At 38.3% G+C, this 15,072-nt stretch overlaps 1 protein-coding gene across 1 annotated transcript in view; it reads right to left on the bottom strand.

Moving 5' to 3' along the window:
- Nucleotides 1-15,072, bottom strand: part of PPP1R12A (protein phosphatase 1 regulatory subunit 12A) — a 163,443-nt gene that overhangs the window by 86,115 nt on the left and 62,256 nt on the right. The window contains exon 4 of the mRNA XM_042467984.1: nt 13,795-14,067. Within this exon, the coding sequence (XP_042323918.1) occupies nt 13,795-14,067 (273 nt within the window). The remainder of the gene's footprint in view (nt 1-13,794; nt 14,068-15,072) is intronic.

The raw sequence follows: 15,072 nt of genomic DNA, 5'->3' as shown, positions 1-15,072 counted from the left end.
ACTGATTCAGACTGAACCAGCTATCTCTTTGAATTCTCTTTTTTTATGTAATTGACACTCACACAGGCCTAGTGTGCATTGGAACTGCTTGAAGACTTGCAAGTGGTTAATGTCTTTTGCCTTAACAGAATCTCCTTTCACCTGAAGTCATTTTTTAAAAAAAACAAAACAAACAAAAAAATTATGTACATGGTATAATATCTATTTTGGCCTTTATTCCTTCCTAGAAAAACCATGAGATTCATCAGGTTGCCATCAGTTGACTATTTGAAGGCACGTACACACACCATACACGAATGATAGTGTTTGGAGGAAAGAGGTAGAGCAATGGAACAGGCCTAAGAATGAGAATTCTCCACTCCACCCCAACCTTCAAACATGATGGGACTTTAGTTAGTAGTTAATAAACAATAATGGAAAGAATAACAATTATAAAGTTCAAGGCATCCTTGACTATTGTATGTCAGAATCAAGGATTCACCCCCCCCCCCGCCCCATTAATAAAATAATCTGGTCAAAACATGTATTTCCTAACATCCTTGAGTGGCTGAATTGCAAGGAGATGTAGATCCCGGTTAATGTTGATAAAAGATTTACAGCATTCAGATTGTCTGATGCTCCATTTGAAATCTTTACTGTGTTTTAAGCATATCTTGCCGAGACTGTGAAAAAAAGATTTCACTTTCACTCTTTCTGTAGCAGTAGGATAATGACTTTTTTGGCCAACACAGTTCAGGTTGTTTTTACAAGCCCTTTAAAAATCAAGTCATTTTGATATACAATACATGTGTATACACCACACACACCACACACAGTGCGCCCGCATCATACGCAGACCGCCTATATCCGGCTTTCAGCATATGATGAGAGCCACACAGGGCACATGGCCACAAGGGGCAGCACGTCCATTGAAAGGATGGGGTGTACACTGCTGCACCATCGTGCCATGCACGAGCCTGTTACTTTCAGTGGGGCTCGAGCATATGTTTTTTTACATGGGGGGGGGTCTGGAATGGATCCCCTGCGTAAAAAAAAAAAAAGGCGCAACTGAATTGCTTACAGTGTTCTAAACAGTGAACTACACTTTATGTATTGTGGGATTGCATGCTTGGCAATCAAAGTCCTGGTGGCTGTCCAAAAATAAAGGCAGTATACATTTTGAGAAGAATTGGATTTGTTTTGATTTGTTCAATCCTCTTTCTTTTTTTCATTTTTGGGGGGGGGGTCAATGGCAATGAGCCAAAACAGAACTGTAAGTGGGCAGTTATTTTTCTGAAATCTCATATCTGTTTCCGCATATCTATGTCTCCCACAATGCTTTTCTTCAACATTCCCTCCTTTCTCAACCTCTCCGTCCATTTGACTGTCTTCTTAGCACTTGGATGCTAAGAGCAGGTCAAGGTGCCTGATTCTACTGCCTTGGCCTCTCTTAACGTTCCATAAATGACACCTTTGGAACTTGGAGAGAGAAAACTGGGAATTTTGTTCTGTTTCTTCTTCCTTCCTCCTAGTCCTGATAGTGCGTAGCTGCAGTGATACAGCTTTCCTCTCTGTATGCTGGGCAGTTAGAGCTCCAGCTTCTCGGCAGCAGCAAAGATACAGTAAGACTATGTTCTCTGTATCTGTCTCTGAGCACAGGATACTTTGTGTTGCTGTCTCTGACTTATGAGACCCTAATGTGAACATATTACGGTTTTCCTGGCAAGGTTTGTTCAGAGACAGTTTGCTGTTGCCTTTCTCCAGGCTGAGGAATGTGACTTGCTGAGATCACCCAGTTATTTCCAGGGCTAAGTGGGCATTTGAACCCTAGTCTCTCCATAGTCCAACATTCAAATCACTTCTTTGGTGGCCAGTACGCCACAATTAGGACAGAATTACACAGAAAGTGTGTATCACACTTGACCTTAAGCCTTGAGAATAGGGAGTCATCATGCTTGCTTTACTTATCCTTTGAGAGCAAGATGCATTTAGATGAGAGCAAATTTAATCAGTGGATCTCTTGGCTTTTTATGAACTTTAAAATATATATAGCCAAGGTCAGTTGCCCATCATTCCTATATCAAAGTCTAAAAGGTGGGGAGGAGGAGGCTTTTAGATTTAAATGCATTCTTTACAATATGTGATTATACAAAACTGAAAGAAGAAAACACGTTATAGAATACAGTAATTAAAAAGGGTATAGCACAGAAGCCACGAGCTCTTTGTTAATAGGTGAGATGGTGAATGTCCTATAGGATTATGATTATTGACAATTGAAATGTTCCATTCATACCATGATGCTTTGATAGATGGCAGAACCCACATGTATCTGTGTGATTTGTCATAACCTTTTACTAAAGAAGTATGTTCATTTTACTTGAAGAACCCCAAGCTTTAAACTGAATGATAAACATGCCCCTGCATACAGATATGGTTTGTTAGTGGTACTGTTTGTCAGGGAACTGTCTGGCACTTTTGCCCTTTCTTCCTAAAAAAAATATCCTTGTAATAGTATTGTGTAGGGAGAATGTCATACTAGGAATAGGAACCAAATGTTGAATGATAGTCAGCCCTGATAGTCAAGATAAAGAGTGAGAGACTTGAAAGGACTGACAAGTCACCTCAACATTCTGCTGCAATTGAAACAATTAGATGGCTTGACTAGTAACCAAATGGTTCCTCAATTCTTTAGCAGTAAGGAGGGAGCCTGCTGATTGTTAAGTACCCAATGCATAACTTATGACACAGCTAGAATGTTTGCAGGCCAAATGTTTGCAGGCAAAAATGCTGAGATTTTTTTTTTAATGTTATCAGATGGCTACTGAACACATGCTTTAGTGTTGCCCTAAACCTCTCTGCTGATTAATCGTAAAGAAAGTACCAATTAGTTTCTCAAGCTTTGGTATTGTTATTTTAAAGCAAGTTTTAAAAAGCATTTTACTTGGTGAGATCAAAGGGCTTTTGGGGGAGAAAAATTGAAATCTCAGCAATGGATAAATATTGCCATCTGTGGATCAAATCCAGTCAGTTCTTTCGTCATCATTAATGATAGTTTAAAAGATGTTTCCTGCACAAGGAAAAAAATATTGTGCAAAGGAAAAAAATCACAAGAATACTTCTTATTTCAATACCCCTTTCCATGCAATTAATTTTAGAGTGTCACACTGAATTTCCTTTTACTCTTCGTCCACCTTTCTTCTTAACCTAAAATTAACTAAAATCTGCTTTAAATTACTTTGGTGTGCTGTGATCTTCATCTTCATGTAATGCTTGATCAGTAGGTAGTTTTAAATTTAATATATTTAAAACTACTTTGATACACCTTTAACTATATGAAAATCAACTTGATGCACTCTTGCTTGACTATATAATGATTTTTAGAGGTTTTCTGTCACTGTAGATAGTCTTGCGCTTCAGTCAGAGGGCAGGATCCTAGCATGAAGAGATTTGCCCCTTGGAGAATAATGCTTTTTTCATCGGTGCACAGCATAGACTACTGTTGCCACTGGTGTATCTCTACCCCTGACACATTACCCACAATGCTGTGAAGTACTTGGTGATTTGGCTTGGGTTTTCTTTTATTTATTACACTTGCATCCTGCCATGTTGAAATTAATGCTGATGCCCAATAACAAATTCTGTGTCTATATTGGAATTTTAATTGTTGAATCTGCTCAAGCCTTGTATGTTCTGATTTACAAAAACATGATTAATAAAATAAACGTCAAAATGAAAGTATCTTTTCTTCAGGGGTTGATATGAGGGAGCTCGGAAAGAAGAAGAAGAATAATGCTTAGAGATGCAAGAAAGTGGCTTAACAGCGGTCACATAAATGATGTCCGGCACGCAAAATCTGGTGGTACAGCACTCATGTAGCTGTGCTAAAGGATATACAGAAGTCTTAAAGTAGTATAGATTCTAATTGTATTTGAAATTTGCTGTTAGAAAGCTGCAGACCACAGATCTTGATTAACTAATTAAAGTTACATAAATTTATAAATTTATATTATATTCAATATAGAAGTGTTAGCACAAGTAAGGGCAGCCTAGAAGGGCCAATCTGTTTCTTCTAATCTGTTCAATGTTAATGCGTCCTGTCAAAATGGTGTTGGGATGAGCAGCATATTTGATTTCAGGGCACTTTTTGATTTTCACGTATCTTTTTCTGATGAAAATGGTGCAGAAATTTTAAAAAGATAATTGGTAAATATTTCCTGAAAAATCAAATGTCACTTGAAAGTAAAAACATGTAAATTATTCTTCTAGTAATATTCAGCAGTATAAATACTGGCGTTCATGTGGTGAAGCGTATTCACTTTCTAGCTTAGTAAGCGCTAAATATCACAAGCGCGACTTGAAGAATGAAGGCAAACCTACAATTTTTAGTTTATAGCACTGTATTTTAAAACTATTTATCTAACAGATCAATTTCTTCAGACTTTTAATACAGGCTGGTTATGATGTTAATATTAAAGATTATGATGGCTGGACACCACTTCATGCAGCAGCTCATTGGGGTAAGAGAAGCCTGTCGAATTTAGTGGAAAACTTTGTGATATGGAGGCTGTCAACAAAGTGGTAGGACTTCTGTATAATCTTTGTCAAATGTAATTCCTTTGTGCATCAGCTGAAAAATGTTGGACAACAAATGTGCTAGATTTGTCATTGTTGTATTGGCACATTGATATAAATCTTAATCAAAGTGAAACATGTTACACTTGTCCCTCCACCTCACTGGGGTTAGGGGCACAGGAACCCTGTGATGTGGAAAAAAACTGCAATAACAAAAACACTATGTTTTACCCGAGAGAACACCTCTCTAGCAATCTCTAGTCCTCCAGTGCAACTTGTGGTCATACTCTGCCAGACATTATCATACAATTGCACTGGGGAGCTACAAATGTCTGTGGAGTGTTTCTCTAGGAATTCATAGGACCTCGATATCTTAGAGAGAACATATTAATAAAATCTGCGAATAATCAAATCCGCAAATCAAACTGCAAATGTGGAGGGACGAGTGTATACCAGTAAATAAAATAGGGCTAGAACATATCAGCTGTCAAATTACCAGGGCTTCTTGCCTAATATTAGACCATGGATTTAATATTTTGTCATCTCAGTGTCTAAAATATGGCGCTGACTTTGACATTTGAAATGATTTTAATTACACATATTGATATATTTCCTCAGTTCATCTGATTGTTGTTTCCCAAATGCTTGGTTTGCTATTTACTTGTTAAGCCATGGCTCAATCATCCTTGCAGTTTGATGCGATTGTTTGTATAATTTCTGGATTTGGTTTACATTTGTACTGTATCCTGTTTCAGTCATGACAGCTGTGTTCATCTTGGCCACCTGGCTTGTAGGAAAAACCAGCAGAGATCAGCTTTGGCACTACTTTTTTTCTAATTAAATTTTTATTCAGTTTTTACAATAAAACACTAAAGCCTGTAGAACAATGCAAAAACAAAAACAACAACTAACTACAAGGCCAAGGGTATGTGATCTAATGAATTATTCTGCAGCAGAATAAAACAATTAGTTCTCAGCAAGAGCCAGAAGTCTGGTTTGTCAAAATGTAGAGTGTCTGTCCAAAGATCCATCTGTGAACAGGAGGTTGGGACTTCACACATGTGTGTGGTGTATATGTTAGGAGCTGTAACTATCTTAATTTATGTGTGCACTATATAAGATACACAGATGATGTTTATCCTGAACCCACGTAGGAAATATGTTATCAGTGAAATATGCATGTAGAGTGTGATGAAGTCTCTTCATTAGAGTTATTAAACAGGGACTACATGGGGCATCTGTTGGGAATGCTTTGATTGTGTATTCCTAACTGGCAGGGGTTTGGAGTGGATGGCCTTTTGTGTCTCTTCCAACTCTATATTCAATATAGGAAGCAGTGTTCAAGATCCTGCAGATAGCTGGAAGCCTTCTGGCATCTAAATGAGTATATGTTGTTGAAGGAGTCAGCTGACTGCTTCTTAAATGTAGCATTTGATCATGGCCAGATGTCCTCAATGTTTCAGCAAACCATAAAACAATACCCAGTTTGGTCTCCCATGTTTTTACTTGCCTTTTCAGGTGTCATACAATTTTTGCTTCCAGGACAGGCCATCATCTTGGCAGGTTTTGGGGTGAGTGGTGGCCTCCCAGCTCCAGTAGTTTCTGGTTGAAACAGATTATCTAGATCCATTTCAACCTGGTTCAAATGTGGCTATGGGACAGGATAGCTTGGCCGCTCTGGTGGAACCTTGCAGGTAACTGGACACGGGGAGTGTTTCCCTGTTGGTCCTGCTTGACCTCTCAGTGACTTTCGATACCATTGACCATGGTATCTGAGCCAGCTTTCTAAAATGGATTGGGGCACTGTTATGCAGTGTTCTAGTTCTTCATTGGAGGGGTAGACCCAGAAGGTGATGTTGGGGGACCCCCATTTGGCTCCTTGGCTGCTGGCCTATAGAGACCCACAGGGTTCTGTTTGTCCCCCATGTTACTTAACATCTACATTGAACTCGTTGGGAGGTTCATCTGGAGATTTGGGGCATGTGTTAACTCGTATTTCTTTCTTCCATCTACTCCAAGGAAGCGGTCTCTGTACAGAACCAATGTCTGCTGTCAGTAATGGACTGGATGAGGGCAAACCACAATTTAACTTAATTCAACAAGACAGAGGTGCTCATGGTCAGTTGTAAGCAGATCGGGAATGTGCTAGATGGAGTTTACACTCTCCCTGAAATCTCGGCTCACAGCTAGGTGTAGTCCTGTACTCAACTCTGAGCCTGGTGGCCCAGGTTTCAACAGTGGTCAGGGATGCATTTGCACAGCTAAAACTAGTGCCCAGCTACACCCCATTCCTGAGATGTCAGATCTGGCTCTTTGGTGACACATGCCTTGATTACATCCCATTTGGACTACTGTAATGCACTCTATGTGGGGTACCTTTGGAAACTGTTTGGAAACTCCAGGGGTTCAAAATGCCATATCTCTCCATTCGAAGGCTGTGAGCCCGAAGATCTTCAGGTGAAAGCTTTCTCTTGGTCCTGCCACAATCACAGGCTTGCTTGGTGAGGACACGATAGAGAGCCTTCTCAGTGGGGCTGCTCCACCCTGTGGAACTCCCTTCCATGGGAAGCTAGGCTGGTCCCTTCCTGCTGGTCTTTCTCGAGAGTAAAAACATTTTTATTCTGGCAGGCTTTTTAAAATGATGCTGGGTCGCTTTTATATGGGCATGTGTTTTGCGTACGTTTTTAAACTTCTCTGTGTTTTTTATTTTAATTTTATACTGTTTTAACTAGGTTTTTTTACTTTTTTTAAATTAACTTTTATGAGGGTAAAATACATTACATCACAACATCACCACAAAACACATTTACTAAACACTTTTTTTTTATTGTTTTAAATTGTTTTTAAAGGGTTTTTGGGTGTGTGTGTGTGTGTGTGTGTGTGAGAGAGAGGAGAGAGAGAGAGAGAAGGAGAGCTGCCTTTGATCCCTTTTGGGGGAGAAAGGAGGCATTCCTAGTGACCGTGATTAAATGCCAGTACTGCAGCCACAAACTTGTGAGTTTCGATCCTGAGAGGCCCAAGGTCGACTTAGCCTTCCATCCTTTGTATGTCGTAAAATGAGTATCCAGCTTGTTGGGGGCAATTGGCTTACACATTGTAAACCACTGAGACTTCCAAGTTCAGTATGAAGCGGATAGAATGTAAATGCTATTACTATTGCTATAAAATGAAATAATAAATATCATAAATGCATGCAATTACCCTTAAGCAATCCTTACTAAAGGCTCGAGATCATTTAAACACACAACTAAAGCAGCAAAGTCTGAAGTTGTACCTGTCCCAATTTGGCACTTCCCAGTAGCCAAATCAGTCTGTTTTTTGGTCAAATGGAATGATTTATGGGCAGTCTGGTTTGTAAAAAAAAAAAGAAAAAAAAAGTGAGGCAGAAAAGGGCTTCTCATATGTCCCCCATAGTACTGAAATTGAGATCTCTATTCTAAATGACGATGCGAGGTTTTTGTTTTTTGAACTATTTCAATTTCTTCATCATGATGAAATTATGTAATCTTTCAAGTCATTATTTTTGTTTTCTTAATGTTCACATTAAACCTACCTTACCTTTATTCTTTGACTTACTTCAACAATTGTTCCAAGTCTTTCCTATTTTCTGCTAGCAGTAGTCTCTCTTACACAACAGAATCAGAAATGTTTGCATAATTCGTATTTTCTTATGTTCTCTGACAGGTGTTTCACAATTTCATTTTTAAAAAAAATGCATACACATTTAACATTTGGATTGTAGAGAGATTGCAGAGGGAGAGTACAGGGGCAAATGGATAAGTAAAATATCTGTTGGTGGACCTTATATTATAGCTCTTTGAAGCAGTTCACATAACATGTTTGTCAGGAACTAATACTGTTAGTCCTCTTTGTCTCTCTTGTTCCGCTTTTCCAAATCCATGCACATTTGAAAGGGATACTATTCAACTGCTAATGAATCTAACATCTTACTTTTGTAATATGTTAATTTGATTACTTAGCTTTCAACAAGCTTACGTAGTCTTATTGAAATTCAACGACTGGTTGAAGTAAGTGGAAGGCACCTCTGACTGCTTGGGCACTGCATTTAGGAGGTTCCTTAATCTGATAACTACAGCAGTGCTGAATTTATTATTTTGTTAATTTATTTATAAATACAGGAAAACCAATAACTGCTAAGGTCCATGTAGGAGTTTACATGGACCCAGTTGTTGGGTTTTTTTTTTGGGGGGGGGGATATGTTTTTTCTTTGTATTTTTTTTAGCCTGTATTGTTGCCTATCTATTTTTTTGTTAATTGTGTTCTATTTCTCTCTTTTTATGCAGCTTTTCAGGTGCTGCATCTCTGAAATAGCCTAGTCTAAAGCCCTTCATCATAATGCATTCACTGAGTTTGCTGACATTGCAGTCACTTAATTTTCTTTTCTCCATGATTATTTGGTGAACCTGCTTTTTCAGCTTGCCTAGAACATCAACTATGGAATTCATTGTAATAATTTTCAAGAGACAAAATTAAAATAATACCTTGTATGCATGTTGAAACGCTATAAGAAACATGAGAATAGGTTACCATAGAATCATAGAATTGGAAGAAGATCACAGGGCTATCCAGTCCAACCCCTGCATGCAGAATCACAATCAAGACCCCTCAAATGCCTAACAGAAATTAAAATATTAAGTTATCTGTATAGATTCCTGTAAATGGTATGAAAGAGTGGTAAATGATGTGACAAGTTACTGTAGAAAAAAGTGTACCAAAAGAAACATTATGTTCTAGCTAATAATAATAATAATAATAAATTTTTATTTATTGCCGCCCTTCCTCCGTCAGGGCGCTCACAACATAATTAAATACAAACATTCCATAAAACATATTAAAAAACCAACGTAAGCCCCAAAGCCCAACCCTTGCCAGAAAGAGGAGGGAGGCCCACAGATTTACTTCGGGGAATGCCTGTTGGAATAGGAAGGTTTGAGGAGTGGGACAAGTCTTGCAGCTTCGATTGGAATGGGATAGACAAGAATGCAGGTGGATTCGAAAAGCAACCAAATGAAACTGACGATTTTCATATTAATTACGTTAAACCTAGAAGTGTATGGTTCGAAAGCAGAAAATAATACCCAAGAAGTTGTGATGGGTGAAGGAGATCATGCCATCTGACTATGTGGTGAAGATTTTGTTTTGCACAAGGAAATAAAAATACAATTCAATTTTTAATAATCTTCTGAAAATTTTTGCAAATCAAAAAGCATAACCCTAAAAGTCTTTTCTTTTTATATTTCCACTAAAAAGAGAGTCCAATTATACTCCACAATTTTACTTGAAAAAACCTAGAAGGCAGTATTTGCTGTATTTAGATCAAGAGTTGAAGAGACCAAGGCCATCTTTTCAGCAATTAACTGTTGCTTAATAACAGGTTCCTTGCTCATAGTATTTACATATAGGTCATGAACTTACAACCTAAATATTTAAAGTGTTTGCTGATCTTCATTAAACATGATTGAATCATTCTCGGTATGACTACTGTGAATGTAGCAAAGAAATTCTGATAGTTTTTTTATATTGTTTTTTTTTTAATATTCTTTTATAATTAAACATGAGCTCAGTGTTGAAAAATGTTTTCCTTATTTTAGATTCCTCAGTGTTCATGAATATCCTCGACACAAATGATGTTAAAGGGAGAGTACCTGAAGAATCCCTCCATAAACAAAAGTTGTCTGAATAATAAGAATAAGCATTTGCTATGATTTGAAGTCATGTGAATTACAAGGCTGTTACACAAGGAAGATTTTTGCAACAGTATTTGGCTCCCATTTTATTTTGTTTGTTTAGTTTTTTTAATGGTTGACTTAATAATAATGCAAAGAGTATTTTTAAATGGTTTCTTTACAAAATTTTAATTTAATGCAGACAAGTTTAAATTGCCATTTCATTGAACAATGCATATACAAAATGGGGAGCTGTGTCCTTGCATTGGTCCTGGCTGTTAATAGTCTGCTGGGTGTGATTATTCCCTAATGGTTTATATGACTAGTGAATTTCTGTCATATATACTTCTTGCTTATTATTCTTTCGGTCAGACTGCTTTGATGTACTGATAAGATTTTAGATATTTAGAGTAATCTGCAAAAAAACAAAATATGGTAAGCTCTTTGTACTGCAAGAAAAGTTTTTAGGTTCATTTATGACCTACCCTTAGCTAAATCAAAAAACACTTGTTTACCTTCTTTATTTAGTTACCTTGAATCCTAGCAGCTTGCAGTATACAAGCCATAGATCTCTAGTGGGGTATGGGAATGCATTCGACTCTCTGTTTCCTTGTTTTTTTTTATATGTACGTATCACATTTTGGAATAGGCGACAGAGTCTTTGCATCCTTAACCAAAAATTTTGTTACATTATTAGATACATAAACAGTAACCAGTATGTAGGATTTTCATTATTGCAGAGAAACCAAACACATTAAAAAATTTGGCAAGATCTCTAAATATCAGTTGGCTTATCGGAAAAAAATCCTACTAAAGCTATTAATGACATTAAACTGGGATGGTCTATCTAAAATAACAAACTACTAGAAAGGCTGATGTGATTCAGCGCAAGCAGTCACTGCATCCTTCATTATTTCAGTTCAGGAAAGTGAATGTTATGCTTTGAATGTCTTTGAGACATTTTTATAGAGTTATTGAATGTTCACAAGTTGAGTCCTGTAAAATTTTTGTGCAATTCTAGTTAATACGAGCACAAATTTATACAATAGTCTGGCCTTTTTTTTTTAAAACCTGGCTTTAAACTGTTTATAACAGTATATCTTACATGCAATCAAAGTACATCATTTTGAGAGCCCTGTGATCAGGAAATTAAAAATATTTTTAATACTCAGTAAATTGAGAATGCTTTCTGTTGCTATTCTTTATTTTATTTGGACACTGGTTTTTATGCTGATATTTTATTTTGATGGTGAATGAAACCAGTATATCAGAATCCCTGATGATGATTTGTGCAAACATTTTCACTTTCTCTCCTCATTATTCTATAAATTCATATGTTACATTACAAAACTGATAAAAAATGTAATTCATGTCGTTATTTCAGATAGAATTTGGAATTTAATTTTTTTTTAGATTATAATCCCCGATCCCAGATTTGGGGTTGTAGCTCAGTAATTTCCAAGATGTTTTTTCAATTATGGTTTTGTGGCTTTTCAGTTTGTTACTAATACTTCTTCTCGAACAAAGGTGGAGCTTCCACTGCTTTTTGAAGTTTGTGATATTTTCCTTCTAATATAATGAAAACATCAATAAAATCAATCTTTTATGCTGTAGTAGATAAATGAGCGCCGAAGCCATCCGGCCACTGGGCATGGGAGACTCAGACACTCTTGTGGTGTAGTGTTTATATGGCGCACACCACCAGAGTACTGTACCCAGATTGCTGCGGCTGCAGCAAAAAATCTTTTCCTGACCCCAATAGGAGCAGACTTTTCCACTCTTTGGGCCAGGGACAGGGCAGATTAGGGCACGGTGAGTGTTGCCATGATCCAATTTGTCTGGGGAATGCCTAAAGCTGCCCTTTTTTCTTTTTGGGCGCAAACTTCTGGAGAGACAATGTTTCTTATTCTATTTTTTAGGGGAGGAGGAGGCGCATGGTGGAGATCAGCACCCTTTCCACTGTACTCTGGCTGCCTGTGGTACTGTGCTCTCGTTATGGGATTTATGCACTGTCTTTGTAGAGGGGTTATGCCCTCCCTATATCAGTTAGATGCAAATAATGGCTGGAGAAGTTTGCTTCATGTTTGTAGACTCAGTGTAGTTCCTCTATCTGACAGGAATTTGGTGTCTGTAATCCTCTTGTGCAACTGTACGGCTGCCATCTTCTTTAGTAGTTTCTCAATCTGTTTTTGGATCTATGAAACGAGGTTGCTCCCCTGTCCCCAGAAAGACAAAATCCAAACAATGTTTGATGGGAGGCCTGGGGATGTCCTTCTTTGCTGGAACTAAAGCTGTCATTTACAAACAAACAAAACAAACTGACTCCACTCTTGGTCTCGTGACTCACACAAAGGGTTTTCTCACCTCACGTGCTTTTTCGAAACTGTCAGAGCAGTGATGGTGAACTTTTGGAGGCCAAGTGTCTCCAAACTGCAACCCAAACCACATTTATACAAGTGCCGTGTCCCTCTGGGTTTTCTAGTAAAACTCTGGCAAATTGTTGGGCACGGCCATGTGCCCACAGAGAGGGTCTGGTGCCACCTTCTGTACAGGTGCCATAGTTCGTATCACTGTTTAGAGCTATGTTAAGTTTTTTGTAGGAATCCCACCTATTTTGGGTGCTTTTTTATTCCTCAATTATGCCTTAAACCTCATTTTTTTTCTGTTGTATGCAGCAGCATGGTAACGTAGAGATTTTGTATTATTTATTGTCTGTTGTCATGATCTATTGACTTGATTGCTTGACTTCATCTCTCGTTTTTTCTCTGTAACTTATCCTGGTACGACGGGCAGAAGTGGCAGTGGGATGCCTCCCTTCTGCCCTATCGGTGCCTGAGCAGATGCATGCCTGGCACGATCCAGCCTCTGCAGAGCCAAAAGGAGCCATTTTTCCGGCTTCTTTTTGTGCTCTGAGAGGCACATAGCCGATGCCGGGCCCTGATCATGCCCTTTGCATCTGCACCGTTTTTTGGGCATCTGACCAAGGATTTGTATTGTGTGTGCATTGAACGGGTGCACGCAAAGATGGCGCCTGGGAAGCGCGAGAGGGATGTGGCTGGATGTAGCCCTACCTTACCCACAACTGGTTGCTTTTTTTTCCCACTGTACCGGCCTTTCTCCATTTGGTTGCTTTTGGACTGTTTTATGGCTTGTTTGGAATTACGACTTTTGTTGCTTTGCAGTGGTCTGTTTTGGTAAGCTTTCATAACAGTTTTTTTTTTCTTTCATCTTGCTTATATGTCTGCTCAGAGTTGTTCAAAAGTGTACTACTTTGTGGAGCTAAAATTTCTGAAAGAGATGCACTCTTACGTCTTTGTGCGTTGAAGAGGGCGTAATGTAGGATCATTTTACCCATTGCAAGCTTCACTTCTTTGTTGGCAAGAAAGAACTGTTCCTCTGATTATTTTGATCTGCGGGGGAAACAAAGTGTCATCAAGAATATTCAGGTGCTCCTTATGTATATGACAATCAACCTTGAACACCTTTGCGTTCCTCAAGCATCCCCTCAGTTTCTTGGTTTTTCTGTCATGTTTCATCAACCACTCATGGATCTCACCACATTGTTATCTTCCTTCTGAAAGCTGTGAATTGATCCCTGGCAGGTGGTCAGTCCTAATACTGCAGTCTGCAGGCTTCCTCTCCATCCTGAAATGGTCTTGTCACAACGATTACCTCCTGAAATGGATAGGGAGCCCATATGGAGGACTTTCTGACAAGAAGTGATTTCAAGAAAAAAGCCAATAGATTCCAAAAGTGCTAATGGATTCCTGAGCAACGAGACTGCTGCAGGACAAGTGTACTTACAAAAAACAAACTTTGTAATGTCCACCTAAAAAACAGAGTGTACATATCTTATGTTCTAATTCGGTTAATTCTCCATTGTTGGGATTGGTGTATACAAAGTGCAATACCATTTCAGCACTACACTAGTGTGTAGTACCCGGCGATGCCCTCAGCAATTGTTATGATTTTGGCATCCGGCACATTAAAGCAGTCCTTCACAGGGACAGTCACTAGAGATCTGTTTACTTCCCCTAAACGTCAGTGCCGATGTTCGTTCAGGATCATTGGAGCAAGTCCAGACTATGCCTCCTTTATCTTGGGTGCGCCTGTTCCTCTTTATCTACAGGGTGAAGTTATGGCAATCCTGGTAACCAGGTTTGCTTCATTATTCTGTATTGGCTTGGTGTAGTTGAGCAGTTACCTCAGATTTACTGTACAACATACTTGCACCATGCACCAGTCAAGTGACACATTGCCTTGATCACTGAAAATGTCTGTTGGAGAGTATTCACTAACGTAGCTTTTGCTCACCATCCATAAAGTTAGAGGAGACACAGATTTATCTACTTGGTGATTTATGATAAAGCGCAATAAATTTTGTCGTTCCTCTCTTCAAGGATCTTAGTCCAGCTAATCGTATGTTTTCATGTCTGTTTTTTTCTGATAGGGACTGTCCCTTTCTTGCAAGTGTTATCTTACATAATAGTTTCTAGAAGTTTCAATGATCATGTACCAGCAATAGTCTTTGTGTGAGTTCAAGTAATAAGGAAGTTAGTAATGGACTTCTTTCTTTCCCCCTCCTTTCTATTTCTTTCATCTTATAGAAAATTGTGGGGATGAAATTGTAAGATTGAAGCTGCATAACCCGTGTTGTCATAGGGCAGGGAATTGTTTCTCTTATATGTTCTCTTTATGGTGGCCATAACTGAATGGTTGAATATTTGAATGGAATATTTGCTTTGGCGTTGGTTTCTATGTGGCATTTGCACATGCTAATTGGTTTACTTACTTTTAATCTTTAATACAAAAATGTCAAAAATTGAATCATTCT

This window comes from Sceloporus undulatus, chromosome 5 (genome assembly GCF_019175285.1).
Source record: "Sceloporus undulatus isolate JIND9_A2432 ecotype Alabama chromosome 5, SceUnd_v1.1, whole genome shotgun sequence".
Taxonomy (NCBI): Eukaryota; Metazoa; Chordata; class Lepidosauria; order Squamata; family Phrynosomatidae; genus Sceloporus; species Sceloporus undulatus.
The sequence above is the reverse complement of the archived record's forward strand: the minus strand, read 5'-3'. Positions and strand labels throughout refer to the sequence as shown.